The following is a 15,119-nucleotide window of genomic DNA, read 5'->3' as shown; positions in this document are numbered from 1 at the left end:
CATCGTTCGCTTGTAGGAGAGGTATGTCAGTGCACAAACAGTTGCAAGGGTGATTCCTACTTCATTGTTGCCCGGGTTGAAGGGAGAGGTTTGGTCAGATCACTCTTCCCTGGGCTTCTAATTCAGGCGCATGAAAGATGGCAGTGGGAAGATGCAAGTGCTAGTCCTAAGCCGCTTCAGTAGCCCGAAACATTGTATGAACCGTGAATCAGTGGTTTATGGGGTATTTCGTGTGGAGCCTGTCAGGGACCAATGAACTGACAGTCTAACATCCTCCACTATGAGGATTTGGTCCAGCCTGAGAGTGCAAGGCTTCTGGTGCTTTTACGTGCAGCAATTACATTTGAAGCTGCACAGAGCAATTGTTAAGCTTTTTTCCGGCCGCGTTAGATAGTTCATCGTTGGTGAATCTTTTTAATTGTATGTAATTCAGGGTCGATCATTTCAAACCTAACTTTCTTAGGATTGGTGTTCCTCTGAGGGAAACATTATACTGGTTTTAAGCCAGTTTCGCAGAGGACAGTACGACTTTACTGACTTATAGTATAATCACTAAAAGTACGGGTACTTGTTGCTCTTCGTCTGACATAGAGAACTTGGGAAAACAAAATTCCAGCTGGTGCAGGAACATGGCGGCACTAGAATCTGCTTACTCCTTCAAGTTGGCAGCTTTCCTCACTATATTAGGCAGAGAAATATTTGAATGGTTCCCATGGGACGAATCAGGCAAAGGGTAGGACAGTTTCCGTTTGTCTTCTACCGAGACGTCCAACAAACTTTCGTTATTACCGAAATCCAGAGGGGAGAATTGCTTGAATTTATAATTCTTGTTCAAGTCGCTATATTTTCATCAAGGATAAAAACTAATCGGGAATACTGAGTAACTTTTAACCCACGGGATGATAGTCTACCGCCAGAATAAACTAGATTGAGCAGTACTCAGTACCAGTTACCGAAACAGATATTATGATAATTCAGCTTTAATTTACTACTGTATGCAGTTGTTGTTTTTGGTTCAGGAAATGTATCAGGAACGTCAGATTCCTGAAAGTAACCTAAGAACGCCCGAAATCTACTGCTCCACCAAAACCCCAGCAGGAAAGCCGGCAAGCATCCAGGCCAGTCAATCATTCAATCAATTCAGCAAAAGCCAATGAGTCCACATGCACGCCATAGAAGCACAACCGAATGTGAACAGCTATCAGGCACTTCATAGAGGCACGAGCGATGTTGACGGATGTTCGCTAACGCCTATCAGACAGCCTGGATCGATGTCAGAAAGTCTCCTTTAAATACCGTGGTAGCTTTTGCTCTCGCACTCGCACGCGCTCACGCTCTCGCACTCGCCTGTTCGAAATATAGTTTTAGTGTTCCCTTCCGTGAGTCTTTTTTCGGGCACTGGGCGCTAGAGCGGGTCAGCGGCAAATACCATAGATTGGCGAATCAGCAGATATAACACAACTGAAAACTAGCTTGCCAAGAACAGGGTGACCAATAAATGGTATTAATGGCTAAGACTAACGCGTTCAGACTGTAGCCTGAGAATGCTTACCTGACTAATCTGGCTATACGGCGTGTTCGTGATCAACTCCGACAGTAATTGTGTAAACTTCTAAAATGAAAGAGAAATCAACTCGGCTTTGGTTGATTGCATTAGTTAACCATCAACTAAGTGAAGGGGTTCGTCTTAATGGCGTTCTAACATTCAAAAGGTATTTAGCATAAAAATTAGAAAATAAAAATAAAAAAGAAGGAAGGAGGTATCTGAATGTTGAACTAGTAAAACGCCGCTGACTTACTTCAAGTGCTCACAAAAGAAGTTACATCACGTCACGCTTTTGATGTGTTCAAACTTACGCATCACTATCATGCGCTGCTGAAGATGTCTCCCTCTAGTCTTAGGTAAGTCGGCACTGTTGAAAATGATTACAAGAGTATGTTTGATCCTGCCCTCAAAGTATCACTCAGAAACTCTTGTACTATGAGGTATTAATTTATTTACCTAATTTGGAATGATTGTATTTTTGCTCTACTTTTTCAGTTCATTGACGGACCTCACGTGATGCAGCTTTATGGAACTTGACTTGGAAAATGGTTCTTCATCGATGGTCTCCCTCTGGAAAGAACACCTCAAGGAACACAACAAAAGTAGTGCTTTTAGACAAGCGACCTCTTGGATCGGGACTCTACCATCCCAATGGTGAACAGAAACTTATGTTTGTGATCTTTTTTGAGCGTGATCTCGAGAGAGTAAAACAGATGTGTAGCTTGAGTCCATGGCAGACACAGCAGGTCATTGCAAAGTGTCCATGAGGATTGGAAGGTTAGAATACGTGTAAATGCTATGTGAACGGTTTTAAAAATCACGCAACTACCTACCAGCTACTAGTCCTCAGTGAATAAGTATCACCAGACCTTCTAAACGAAAGCGTAGTAACGGCGCGCCGACAATGGACAGGATCAACATCATGAGTAATTCGTATTTTTTAACTATGGCGTGGGTCGGTTAGTAGTAGGTTGTTCTTGCTCATGATGCACGGATGAGTAGAACATTTTCATGTGTTCTTATGGCATGACAGAAACTGTCCCACTGTTCGAATCGGAAGTCCAGAATTGCTTATTGTACGGTGTTTTTAGCTAATTTAATTGAACCACAAGACAAAAGAGTTTGCATGAACACCAACTTAAAACATGACTAAGTAATTCAACCCTCAATGCTTGTTTGTAAATAAAGTTGATGGTTACTCGATAATTGTCTAGCTGATGAGCCCAAAGACGGGCGAAACCGGTCGTAGGCTGCCGAGGAGATTTTGACCACCTTAAGAACAGCCTGTTTGATCAGAAAACATGTAACAGCTCTTTTGTGATCCATTCAGCAAAGCGGCATACAGAGGGTCTTATTTAGAGTTTCAAAGCACATTCGTTTAAGTGTTACTATAGAAGCGCTCAGCCCTGTGTGCTACGGTCCTTCCATAATACAACCAGTTATTCGCCAGTTATTTGCCTCAGAACAAATACTGACATCTTGGTTGATGGACGAAAAAAACAAATATTTGTTTACATTGGTCTTCATCGGAAAGTACCAATTTAGGCTGGTCCCTCGTGGTTTCTTCCGGTAGCGACATCTTTCCTACAGAGGACCCTTTTTGAATGTTCCTCCAGTGGGACCTATAGAAGGGATCAGTGGCATTATAAAACGTGCCCGGACTTCTAGAATGTTGGTAAAATATAGCGATAGCGATACTTGGATTCGATCGCTGACCCGGGAACGACAAGTTGCCATTGACGCGAGCTGTTTCTTTTCCGAAACTCGGTACTCAAACCATTCAGACTATGTTTACCATTGCGTTTTGTTATTGCAAAAACGCACTGATACGCCATTGTTTTAACATTGTAGTATCTGGGCCGGACAGCAATCTCAATCAATAGTTGTCTTTCGTGTGCTCATCCAACTTCTTATACATTAGCAAAGTACTAGACATGCTGGTGAGCTGTAACATATGACTTTGTATGGCTGCCACACCGCTTGAAAGAAGTCGCACGGGTAGGCATCACGCTGTTGCTTATCTCTGCAGGAGAAGTGAAAGTAGAGTAGAGCATCACTATGTAAAATACCGCGTGAGTCCATGTGAGGGTTTGTTAAAGTGGCCATTTCAGTAAAAAGGCGAAACTTTCAAGTCCCGTTACGGCAGTTCTATTCCCTGTCAGAAATGAACAGTACTTAGAACCCGAGATCTATGCTGCCCCCAGATAGTACAGGGTGCAACTGACTCACCAGATAATGTCCAAGAAATTCGTTCGTCTGAAGATAGCCGGAGGAATCACCGCTTAAGGATTCGAGCGAAGACTTGGCTTCCTTTTGAACAGACTGTAAGCGCTCCATGAAATCCTGGAGGAAAAAATGAAATGGCTTATATTTGTTTCCCAAAAAGACCGCAGTCTATGTAGTCGGTTTCAATCATCTTTTACACTGTGATTTCAACCGAAGTCCTTAATTCCCCTTGCCTTTGAAGCCCTAATGTTGTGGTCTTGGTATGTCTCAAAAGAACGAGGTTCTTGGTTACCATTGTAGAGGAGGACGGCTTTACAAGCCGGGTTTGCCACAAGAAACCTTGAACATGCATTCACTACATTATATATTTGCGTACAACAGTTTCGGCTGGTGTATGAACTAGAGAATTATGTAATTCCCCACCTTACTCAACCGAACAATCCTTTGGTAGGTCGCTGGTATCATTGCTGTCCCTTCTGCAGAAAACAAACTAATGATGCTCTTCAAAAGTGATTTTCATTTGTCACTGACCAATCTCCCAAAACACTGTCTCAGGGAATCGCTTTTTTTGCATGGTTTCTCACAGCGTTTGTTATTGCACTCACTATGTAGATAACTTGATATAGTGGCACTGGATTCCGGATACGAGCCAATCCATGATTCTCATTATATAATTCACGTCGACCGCCCGAATGTAGATCCTTCTATGCGTGAATCTGTCCCTACTGGTGTATTGGATTGCATGCATCACTCACAATTATTGCGATGCTAAGGATTACCGTAAATATCCAAGATGCGAAAATAAAGCAAGTGTTTTTAAGAGGCAGATTTTGTGGCGCATTCAAAACAGAACAGTTCTCCACAACAAACTCATTTTCTGGATGAATGGTATTGCTTTTGTTGCTAGAATAAGCATTACGTAAACTGAAGCTCAATAGTCATTACAGACGGCAGGAGAAACCGCAGCATATTTTTCTGTTCAGCAGAGCCGCAGAGATGGTACAGTCACCGGAGCTCGTTTCAAACTGTGCTATAGTGATTACCCTATTACGGTTAGGTTGTCCGGTTTCACTCAGCCGAGTTACTCGGCTTTTCTGTCCAAAAAACATATCTGGCTTAAGCTGTTGGCAATGTCCGAGTGATCTCGATCGGCATTACAAGTGATGCACTGAAAATACACCTTCTGTCAATCAGAGCTGTCTGTAAAGATCATACTTACCTCGCTCAACAAGCCGAACGGTCGTGATGGCTAACTTTTCCCTGCTCCAAAACGCATGTGTTAGGGATAATTCATTATTTATCAGGTGAAGTCACAATATAAGGTTGCACTTTGCCTATCCATCCAGCTGATCAGTGGCATGAGTGTTAAATACGACTTTGAACACACGTTAAGAGAGGGGGCGAGCGACAAAATCACGTTTCACCCAACAATGCCAGTCGGTAAACCCATTAGGTCAGCCGTTGTATTGAAAGCTGAAAAATCTCCAAGACTGAGTGATTTTCATTTGTCAAACGAAGCATTCTCAAATATCGTTTCAAAACCATTTCATATTGAGGGGTTAAAGCTTTTCATAGAACAGGGTGGTTTCCTAAAGAAGGGTTAATGTGTTGGGATGAGGGTTATTGCACATTTCCTAAAGAAGGGTTAATGTGTTGGGATGAGGGATTATTGCACATCAATAAAAAATCTCCGCTTCAGGCAACGTTATATTCCAATTACTGACCCTCAAGACGGCTAATCAACTGCGCAAAGCAGCAAACTGCAAAAGCAGCATAGATGTCAGGATTCGGCACTATCCGGTGTGATATGAACGTGAGGTGAGGACTTGGGGATCGAAAACAAACTGGTACGCGATTTCCACCTGTCTTTGGTGCTCAACTTAGACATACGTCTGCTTTTCACGGCCACCAACTCCTTCAATGTACCGTGTGATCGCTTGTCGGCTTATACTTCAGTATACGAACAAAAGACTATGAGTATTTCAAACAAATTAAATTAAAACAAGCAGTATCTTTAAAAAATGAAATACGCTTTTCTTTGTGTTGTGGCCACCCAAACGATAAGCCAAACCCGGGTATCTATCATGTACGGAGAACCCTTGGATCCATTTTCCCACCTGGAAATAAGGCTGTATTCGCAATGTCTAGAAGGGACTGTAAATCTTGAAAACAATTTCTGTCACTCTCTTTCTTACATATGTGCTGGTCAGAAACCTCTTGCTGACACGAAGTCTGCCTCTGTGTACCTAACTGTGCAGTTGGTGGAGCGCAATGTCTTCCAGAATCTATGATCACCAACTCACGCGTCTTTGCACACATATACTTAGTGTGAACTGGTACTGAATTTCGATTCCTGTGAACAAAACCGCCATTCGCACTTGGGTAAAGCCGTCCGAAAGATTCCGGTATTGAATGCATCACATGGTCAATCATCAAGCTATGCCCCACATCACAGACCTGTTCATTTGTAGTGACCCTAAATCCACAGAACAGTCGCTTTTGTTTCTGTATGTGCAGCTGGTTTCGGAACATCGATCCGGTGCGAGGCTTTCAGTGTGATACAAAGCACAAATGTGGTTCTATGAGAACCTGTGTCATCCTGGAGATCTAACATGACCATTGGAGGTACGGCAAACTTTCATTGGTTGCCTTAAAAACGGTAAACACACTCGTGGTTTGTCGGTGGAGATTTCCTTCGCAGTACGTACCACCAGGATTCGAATAAGTTCACCAGACAGACATGTTTATAAAAATGCTCAGTAAAGTGTTCCAAAATATAAGATAAGGATCAAAAGGTTGCGCTATCGCTTGAAGAGAACAACGTACACTGTTGCTGAACACATCGCCTATGATCTAACCCCGCCAAACGAATAAAGTGATTATGTAGTGTCCAAACAATAATATACGCCACGCATAGTTCTAGCTCATCATGGGAACTTGAAGTTCTTACTCCAAGTGGCAGGCCGACTGTTGGTTCGTCCCAACTGCCTCTCAGCTAGAAATCAGATGGAGGTTGTTTTCAAGACTTAGCTCTCCGTTGCCCCAGACACTGACCAAAAACTGCCACATTTTCAGGATGGTTCAAGGCTGCAAGGATCCTGGTTATAAATTAATTTTCTCATAGTTTGACTATTTCAGGAAGGCTAATAGAGAGCAACCAGGTGAAAAAACGAGGTCAAAAGCTGTGGTCAGCTGTGAGAGGAAGCGCTCTGGGTGTAAAGTCACACTTTTTGCTGAAGCCAGCGTGTTAGGGCCAGTGTCTTCACATCTTTATTAGCACAGGTGCTAGGTCACCCAGAATAAACGATCGAACCCTGTCTCGATTATCAGCTGGCTCACACACCGCGAGTCCGTCGTTTCATGCATCTTAAAGCTGATCAGGTTAATGATGGCACGCAGAACCACTACTGTTTTGATTCGAAATCGGTAGAAACTCCATAGTCATGGTTAATTTATCCAGAGAGCGCTCGTTAAACATGGCTTGATAAGCCAGCCAACAGTACCCAGATGTGCGGTTTTGAAGGAATTCGCATCTTCAGCCCGACTGAGCTAGAAACGAATATTCTCGAGGGAAGAATTTTTGAGGCACCAAATGCTTTCTTGCGCAATCTCACTCGAGGGGATGATGTCCTAATACCCAGAAAACTCCTGTCTCTCAGATTGGCTGTTTTACTCTCAAACAGAGACAAAGGCGAGCATACTGTACATCCTTGGTCCGGACTTGTCGGTGAACAGGCACACCAAACGACTTACATGATAGTAAATCTCACCACATTGTTGACAGCTTTCTGAATGGGCTGCATTCGTGCTGAAAGACCTATTCAGAAAAATCCCAGCGACAAACTACATTGTTTTCTAGTTAGTAATTGCGTTTAACTGAATGAAGGAAATACAGCTCGTGTTGACCTAGTTGACGGAAATGAAGGAAAGCCGAGGGTCGTCATGTTGCGCCGGGATGTGTTCATCATTGACACAACCATGGATATTAAGATCTCTTAATGCATTCACTCCTTTCTTCGCTTACTTCATTATCCTTGCTGGGAAAGTGCGTGACACCATTATTCCAAAAGGAAATACTCTCATCGGGCTACCCCAAAAATGTCTCCTCAAAAACCGAACAACTGACGGGTTTGTGCTGGTTTATGCCATGTCTGTGTCAAGGGCTCACATAAGTTATGGCTGGTCCACTAAGTAGTTGAGGTTCTTAATCCAACTTACTTACAACATTCTAATACACGTAAGGGATTTGGTGAACAATTGTATCCTGTGAAGAAAAAGTAAATAAACCTACCTTTAGCCTTTGAGGATCGTTGTATGAGCTACCACCGACAGGATAGTTGTTGTCATTAACTAGATTTGCTTGAATCACACGTTCGCGCGGTTGGATAGTAGACTGACAACGAAAAATAAGTGGATTTCTAAATCAATGCACAAAACCGTATCTAGACGAATGAAGCTATTTGTCCATAAGCATAGAAGAGACCAGGTGAGTAGGTCTACGTTCTTTCAACGTCTTTTGGTTCTAGGGTTTTTTTACTGAGTCAGCTCTGCCGAGCTTTTCTCCGTTTCAGCTTGTCTGTTCTCCTGGTTATAGGGGTTTGGGGGCATATACCATAAAATATCACATCATATTAAGCCTGTTATTAGCCTACTGACGCCTTCCCGAATTCTCTTATTGTGGTTAGGCTTTGAATGGCATCATAAAAAGTTTATAAACATTCCTTCAGCTTGACCCAAAGGCTTCCAGTACATCTTTTATCAGTGCAAACTAATCAATCATAGTGGGCGTTGAACGATATAGGCCAGTTGAAACGCACCGTATGTGGACATATTTATAAATGTGAACATCTCCCAGAAAAAAGCTAACCAAAGCTACTCGCAGTAAATTGCTCTCTCCGCAATTTTCTATAGAAGGATCACTTCAGCAAAACACCCAGAACGCAATGCAAGTACCTAAATCGTTCCTCGCATGCGACACTCTCACATGTTGCAGAATGCCATCGTGGATGCACAATTTCCATGCCTCATGCGCACACTGTGTGACCCAATATTTCATCCACTCCAAAGGGTTTTCTAAGCCTACTCGTTACTGATCGCCACCACTGAGTTGATTAGAAATGAGAGACAATACCTCACTACACTTATAGGTCAGCCAGATCGGCCAACCTGGTTTCACTTTTCAAACTGTTAAGCCATCCATTCAACAGCTGTTTCGATTTACAGATACTCAATTTTTGGTGTTCTTTTCCGTGCCAGTTTAGCCAAGTGAATTAGGAGGTTTGGACTGCGCTACCGCTTCCTCATCATGCCGATCACGTCCAGTGGTTGTGACAACCTTTGCATGTAAGAGACCAACGATTACCATATCACTTTGGAGCACCATTGGACAACCTCTGTTTTGATCACTGATGATGGTACGGATGGGCTGATGATGCTGCCTTTCGGAATGTTGTATATCCTGCACGACGCAGTAACACAAGTACCCCTGTTTTCGCTCCACACCGCTTTGTCGATTTGCTCACGTGGCAGCGCTGCCACATTCACTCAAGGTACGGCACTAACCACCGTTTCTTGGAGCCATACACTATCTAGGTACCCTAAGATGTGGCAAGTCAGATGAGATCCACACCTCTGAATCAATCACTGTGTAAACCAACCTGACATTTCGCCAGGATGAGAGTTTCACAGAGTGGATTTACTTCCATCGCCTAGAAGAAAGCAATTAAACTGGGTAAAATAGTTGCTTGACACCAATAGAAAGTCTCCTTCAACATTGTGTCGGAAAACATAGAATTCTGATTATGGATGACTCGGGAACCGTTTGGAATATTCATTTCTGTCCACTTTTCATGCTGGTTTCCAGCGAAGAGGCAAGGACTAGGTATGCGTCATTCTTGGAGACACCTTCAAAAAGGAAAATCCTCTTCCAATAAAAGGTTAACGACAACGTATTCCGACAGCTTCAAGCCCTTAAAAAGTGAAAACCTAAGGGAGATGTCAAACGCTTCCTTCTGGTCCCTTCGGAGGATTACTGTACCTGAGCATCCAAAGTTTAAGTATACACTGCAGAACGACAGTGCTACTAGTTATCGTGAGTTGCTGATTCTTAAGGCGATCTATAAACCGGCAACTTCAAACTCAGTTACCAGTCCAATGAAGAGAAAAAGTTCAACTAAAAATCGGCTAGTGCAAAATTTTCGGTGATCGTCAAGTGTTATGGCCCTTTGATGTTCTTTAAAACATAAATACCTGAGTGACTGCGCTACGCTTATCGACCCGTTGATCAATAGCAATTTGGAGAAACTATGAACCGTGACTTTGACCAATGGCGGAACAGAGCAAATTTCAATATCGACCATGCGCCATGATAAAAGAGAACCAAAGATCACAGCCTGAAAAACCCAAATCACCTTTCACATACTAAGTCGTACGGTTCTTCTTGGCACACTTGTATGACTAAGAAACATTTGACGACGTTGATGAACCTAACGGGACATACCGAGACAAGTTGGCGGCTTGCGTTGTTTGCGTTGCTTTGTAATTCTATCGGTTGCGGATGACGCTGCAGTTGTTGCTGCTGCTGTTGTTGCTGTTGATGCTGATGCGCTCTGCACCCTTGTTCCAAACATCTGTATTCGGTCTGTTTTGGTTAGAATATACGAGAGATAGAGGGCTACAATGTTAAAGTGGCAGAGCTTTGTGGCGTTATAAACCGTAGTCACTAAATGACTGGATATAAACCCAATAAACGCACTGATGGCGTGATGTTCCAACAAAATTTTTAAACTTAGCAAGTTGGACAAACCACCGACAGTTCTTCTGTATTCCTGGGGATGAGCTTTTTTTTTACACAAGTCGTTCTTCTCGGGTTATTTAAGGCTTTACTTGTTTCTGCTTTATGTTTGCTCTGGGTGGAGCTATTTCTGTACCTATCAATAACCAACGCTGTCTAGACTCGTGAACTTACGACTACTTTGTTTTACATAGCTAGGACGAATAGAAAAAGCAGTCGTTCTTTCCAACTCTCCGTTAACTATTTATCAGGTTCTCTAACGGGATAAGTAAAAGTTAGGAACGACGCACTTGTCCACAAGCAATCAATCTGCCTGAAAAAAGTGTCACACACGGTGAACCAAGAAAGTGAATACAAGCTAAAACTAACAGTCTATGTGGAGAAGAATAGTGACAAGAACTTTACCCGATTGTTCTGCGATTCACAAAAATAACATCACATTCTTTATCCGTCAGGTTGCATCCACAAGTCATTAGAACGGAATCAACCTTCAGGATTTCTCTCTGTCTAGGATAACTGGCTGAAACCAATGCACCATCAGTTGGTTCCACGGTTTCGGCATTTACCAAAACCGTGGAACCAAATGATGATGCATTAATGACCGTTCTGACCTGACGTCTTGGATGGTTGGCCTTCTTGAACCACTTCCATCCCCACACACAAGTTATCAGCACACCAGAATCGGCACACCAATTCAGTTATTGTTTATTGCACCACACGCACAATTTTGTACTCAAGGACAACACAGGATGGAAACTCGGGATCTAAGTCTACCTGATGACCCTCTAGAAAGCTAAAATTGGTTTTATACTGCCCAGAGATGTTAATGACTTCATGATTAGTGTTGAAGATTACCACGTGTTATTTAGCAGGCTTTTGGTCACACACAAAACCATGTCTTCCTAGCATTAAAAAGGGAACTGGACAGTAGTTGTAAAATAGTGCATAAATCCCAGTGTATCACAGTGTCGCCAAAGGTTTATCAGATGTACCTCTCTCAACACTCTGTCGTGGGTCAAATTTTCACTGTACTTTAGAAACAGCACTCAAGTGCGCCTAAGATCCCGGTAACCTATAGGTAACGTTTGATTCTTAGTTCAACCCGGAAGAAAACCAAAATCTAACACACAATATGCACGATTGGAGGCACCCATGGAAGCCACCAGACGACCGAAGTTTGTTTGTGACTGGTGCTCTTGGCTAGTACACCATAAATTTGGGTGATACCGGAAATCGCCGGCAAAGGCTGTGTACTTCACGGGTACATTGCCGAAGTTACATGGGCGAATCGACCGTGGAGTCAAGTAAGTGGCGTCAGTATCAGACAACTTTACAGAACTGAACCGTTCATGAGTAGACTCAACTTCAGAGTTAGCTGGTTATGGAGTCGAGTTCTATTCGCCATGCAAACAGCCATGGACTGGATCGTACCGGTTGTGAAAAATTCATAAGTACAAGTTACATGACTTTGAAGGCACTATCTTTGTCTTTGACATGACCAGTTTTGGCCGGCTGACGCGATCCCACTTGAGCTTAGTTTCTCACAACTACCACGACGTGATTGTGCCCTCTCAACTTGTTCGACAAACTCTCTGTGACATGACCGACTTATGATGAAGGAGTACACAGAAGTAGGTGGTCGAGCTGTCTTTCTGTCACACTGTATTCTGAACAGTGCACCATGGGCATCAACGCACATGGTCGGAATGAAAACGCGTTGGGATACTCGTAACTCGGTAACTGACCAGGCGGCTCTTGATCTGTTAGCAGAGCATATGCTTAGTCAACATTCAGAGAGACATCATTATGAGTTTATGTGGGTAGCTTCTCTTTTCGTACTTTAGACTATACATAGTCTCTAACGAATATTCCTGATTTCCAACGTCAATGGGTGTTTATAGATAGTCATAACTCGCGTTTTGTTTGGTCCGTTCACAATCTTTCATGTGCCTGAACGGCTCAGTAAATACCAACTCTTTCATTCAATCAAAAAATGAACGAATAATAAAAAAGAATGGTATCTAATGCGTAAATCAGACGCAAGGCACATTAAAACGGCTACAGAAAGTATCACATCACGACCGGACTGATGGAACTTCCAGCTGGTTGATTGTGTATCAGAGGTCTCGTGCCCTATGTTAATCGTGAATGCGAGCAAGAGTGAGTGAAGTGAGCCCGTCTGACCTAAACCAGCAACTATAAACATGTTTAACCAATAGCTTGCAGCTTATCCTTGATTTAAACAGTTGTTGAATGCTAAATTTCTAACTCAACTGGTTCCAGTATAAAAGTATTACAGCAAACTAGGTGATATCAGATTGTACAGTTGGTATTATTTGCTGCCATTTTAAGCGGTGATTTTGCTACCATTCTACCACGATATTAAGCAGTTTGCAAGGGAAAAACGAACCTACAGGCTTATGTCATTTAAGATTTATAGTAACATATCGATCTTAGCGGATTTCACGTCATCGAGTGTACTGTTGGAAACGGAAGGGCTTGTAGCTTATTCCGCACAACTCCGCGTTCCCAGTTTTGTCGCCACATGAACGACCAGCCCATTCATATCAAAAATGTTTGGTAATTAGTGAGAAACTTAGTTGTTTTCGCGAAATACAGTCACTTGCAAACTAAGTTTGTATGAACTAGAGACCCATTTGGATCCCAGTCGAATTCCTCAGTTTTGACATCATCCTATTAAGTGTACTCCTCAAGGTTGGCCTTACACAGTGACTAAGCTGCTACAATTTCAGCAAATTATCCTAAAACATTCAGAAGCCGACAGCTTTTTGCCCCTTTTCATATTACTGTATATTGTATGAGGCGCGGTGTGCGAGACGTGAGAATGAAAAAAACTCACCAAACACACCTGATCAAGTGTCAAGTGTAACCGTTGCAATCAAAAATCAATCACGTAAGCCATCGGTTCTGTTCTGACGAAAACATACCGCTGCGATTAATTATTTCACTATACATGAGAAATTCAAATAGTATGTGGGTTTCTAATGTAGGCAACCATAATAAGTACGCACGCAGATGATTATTTATAATGTAAACAAACAAAGGCTATTAACGAGTTTGGTCATCGCCATTTTAAGAATTCTCCTTCTCGCATGCCGGAGCCTGAAGAGGGAAAAAACTTTAAACAGAATGAACAAATCACTGGTGATGCAACTTGGAGACATGAATGTCTAGGTGGAACCTTTTAAGTTTCTGTTATGTCATCAAGTGGAATTTGGAAACGGCTTCATCGTGCCAGGAATCAGGTTACATGGGTTTCAGGAACGGTCGCTATCACTTCCTAATATCTATCCCTTCAGGCTGAGAGCACAATTCAGCTGGTCGATTGGACCACACCTCAAACGCAACCTATATATGGATAGAGGCTTGCTGAAACAAGAAATTTTAAGAAATAGAATAGGCTCTTGCGGCGCGCAATACACCGAAACTGTTCCAACTAAGTAGAAGAAAAGGACCTTTGATTAGAAACCCAACAGATAATAAAGACCCGCGTTTAGGTAACTAGGCGGATATTTACAACAACAAGTTAGTTGGCTCCAGTCAACCTGCTCGTTTTGATACGTGGGTTATGAGTTTAGGTCTTCATTGGCTTCTGAAGTAGTATATGACTTACTGCTTTGAAGCATCACCAGGCTACTGGGACAGATGAGTTTCCTTGGCGATGCTCAAAGACGGGGGAGAATCTGTATATTCTGTGTTAAGTAGGCTATTTATACCTACTTTGGAATATGGACGTGTTCCAGAGAATCAGAACTTATCAATGGTCGTAAACGGGCTCGAAATAAGCGCTCAAACCGACTGTTTCAAAAATAGGGTCTCACACCTGTCGTGACACAGGCTTCCCGTATATTGCAATGCGTTTCTTCGGCATGTGAGAAGCTGGTCTGATAGCATCGCGCCGGAGTTCTGTCCGATAGGGGATGCTTTGAGCATGTCTACATTACGTCAAACGTTTGCGTAACGTCAGCCATACGGTCGGCCGGGAATCGCAATTTACCTGGACTCCAAACGAGCCCACCACTGTGTGGATAGGTTAAATTATTTAGGTTTTCATGGGCTACAGGAAGGATATACTTCACCTATTCCCACAGCTCCTTTGGTGTGAATGTAAATTTTAACTATCCAAAAGCTTCCTCACCACTAGTGGAGTTCATCAGAGTTGTCTCTTTCCCCGTTTTGTCAAAGATGTCAGAATGGACTGCACACTCCAAAGGAACATGCATGCAGGTATTGAAATCACGTCTGGAGGATAACTGATAGACTAGACTTTGTGGAAAACGCATTTTCACTGTTTGACGGAGGCAGCTCCGTGTTTCAGCGTGCGTTTTTCATCTTCAATTTGTGATGCCTCATTCATGAATCGTCAACGCTCTTTTGTGCTTGTGAAACTTCAGAATGCGCAGTTGGATTGGGCTGTGTGTCTTGATAGCTGCATAATCCAATAATATTCCGTAGCTACTGAAGTCAATGCACACAGTATCAAAGAGCAGTAAGCGTTCGCCTAATTGCATCATTCATGATATCGAAATCGAA

At 42.7% G+C, this 15,119-nt stretch overlaps 1 protein-coding gene across 1 annotated transcript in view; it reads right to left on the bottom strand.

The window, feature by feature from the left end:
- Window positions 1-15,119, bottom strand: part of T265_05175 (hypothetical protein) — a gene marked incomplete at both ends in the record, with an annotated part of 42,341 nt that overhangs the window by 19,254 nt on the left and 7,968 nt on the right. Inside the window, 4 exons of the mRNA XM_009170107.1 lie at window positions 1,553-1,612; window positions 3,776-3,889; window positions 8,064-8,165; window positions 10,272-10,412. Coding sequence (XP_009168371.1) covers window positions 1,553-1,612; window positions 3,776-3,883 — 168 coding nt within the window. The remainder of the gene's footprint in view (window positions 1-1,552; window positions 1,613-3,775; window positions 3,890-8,063; window positions 8,166-10,271; window positions 10,413-15,119) is intronic.

This window comes from Opisthorchis viverrini (genome assembly GCF_000715545.1).
Source record: "Opisthorchis viverrini unplaced genomic scaffold opera_v5_93, whole genome shotgun sequence".
NCBI lineage: Eukaryota > Metazoa > Platyhelminthes > Trematoda > Opisthorchiida > Opisthorchiidae > Opisthorchis > Opisthorchis viverrini.
This window is presented reverse-complemented; position numbering and strand designations above follow the sequence as displayed.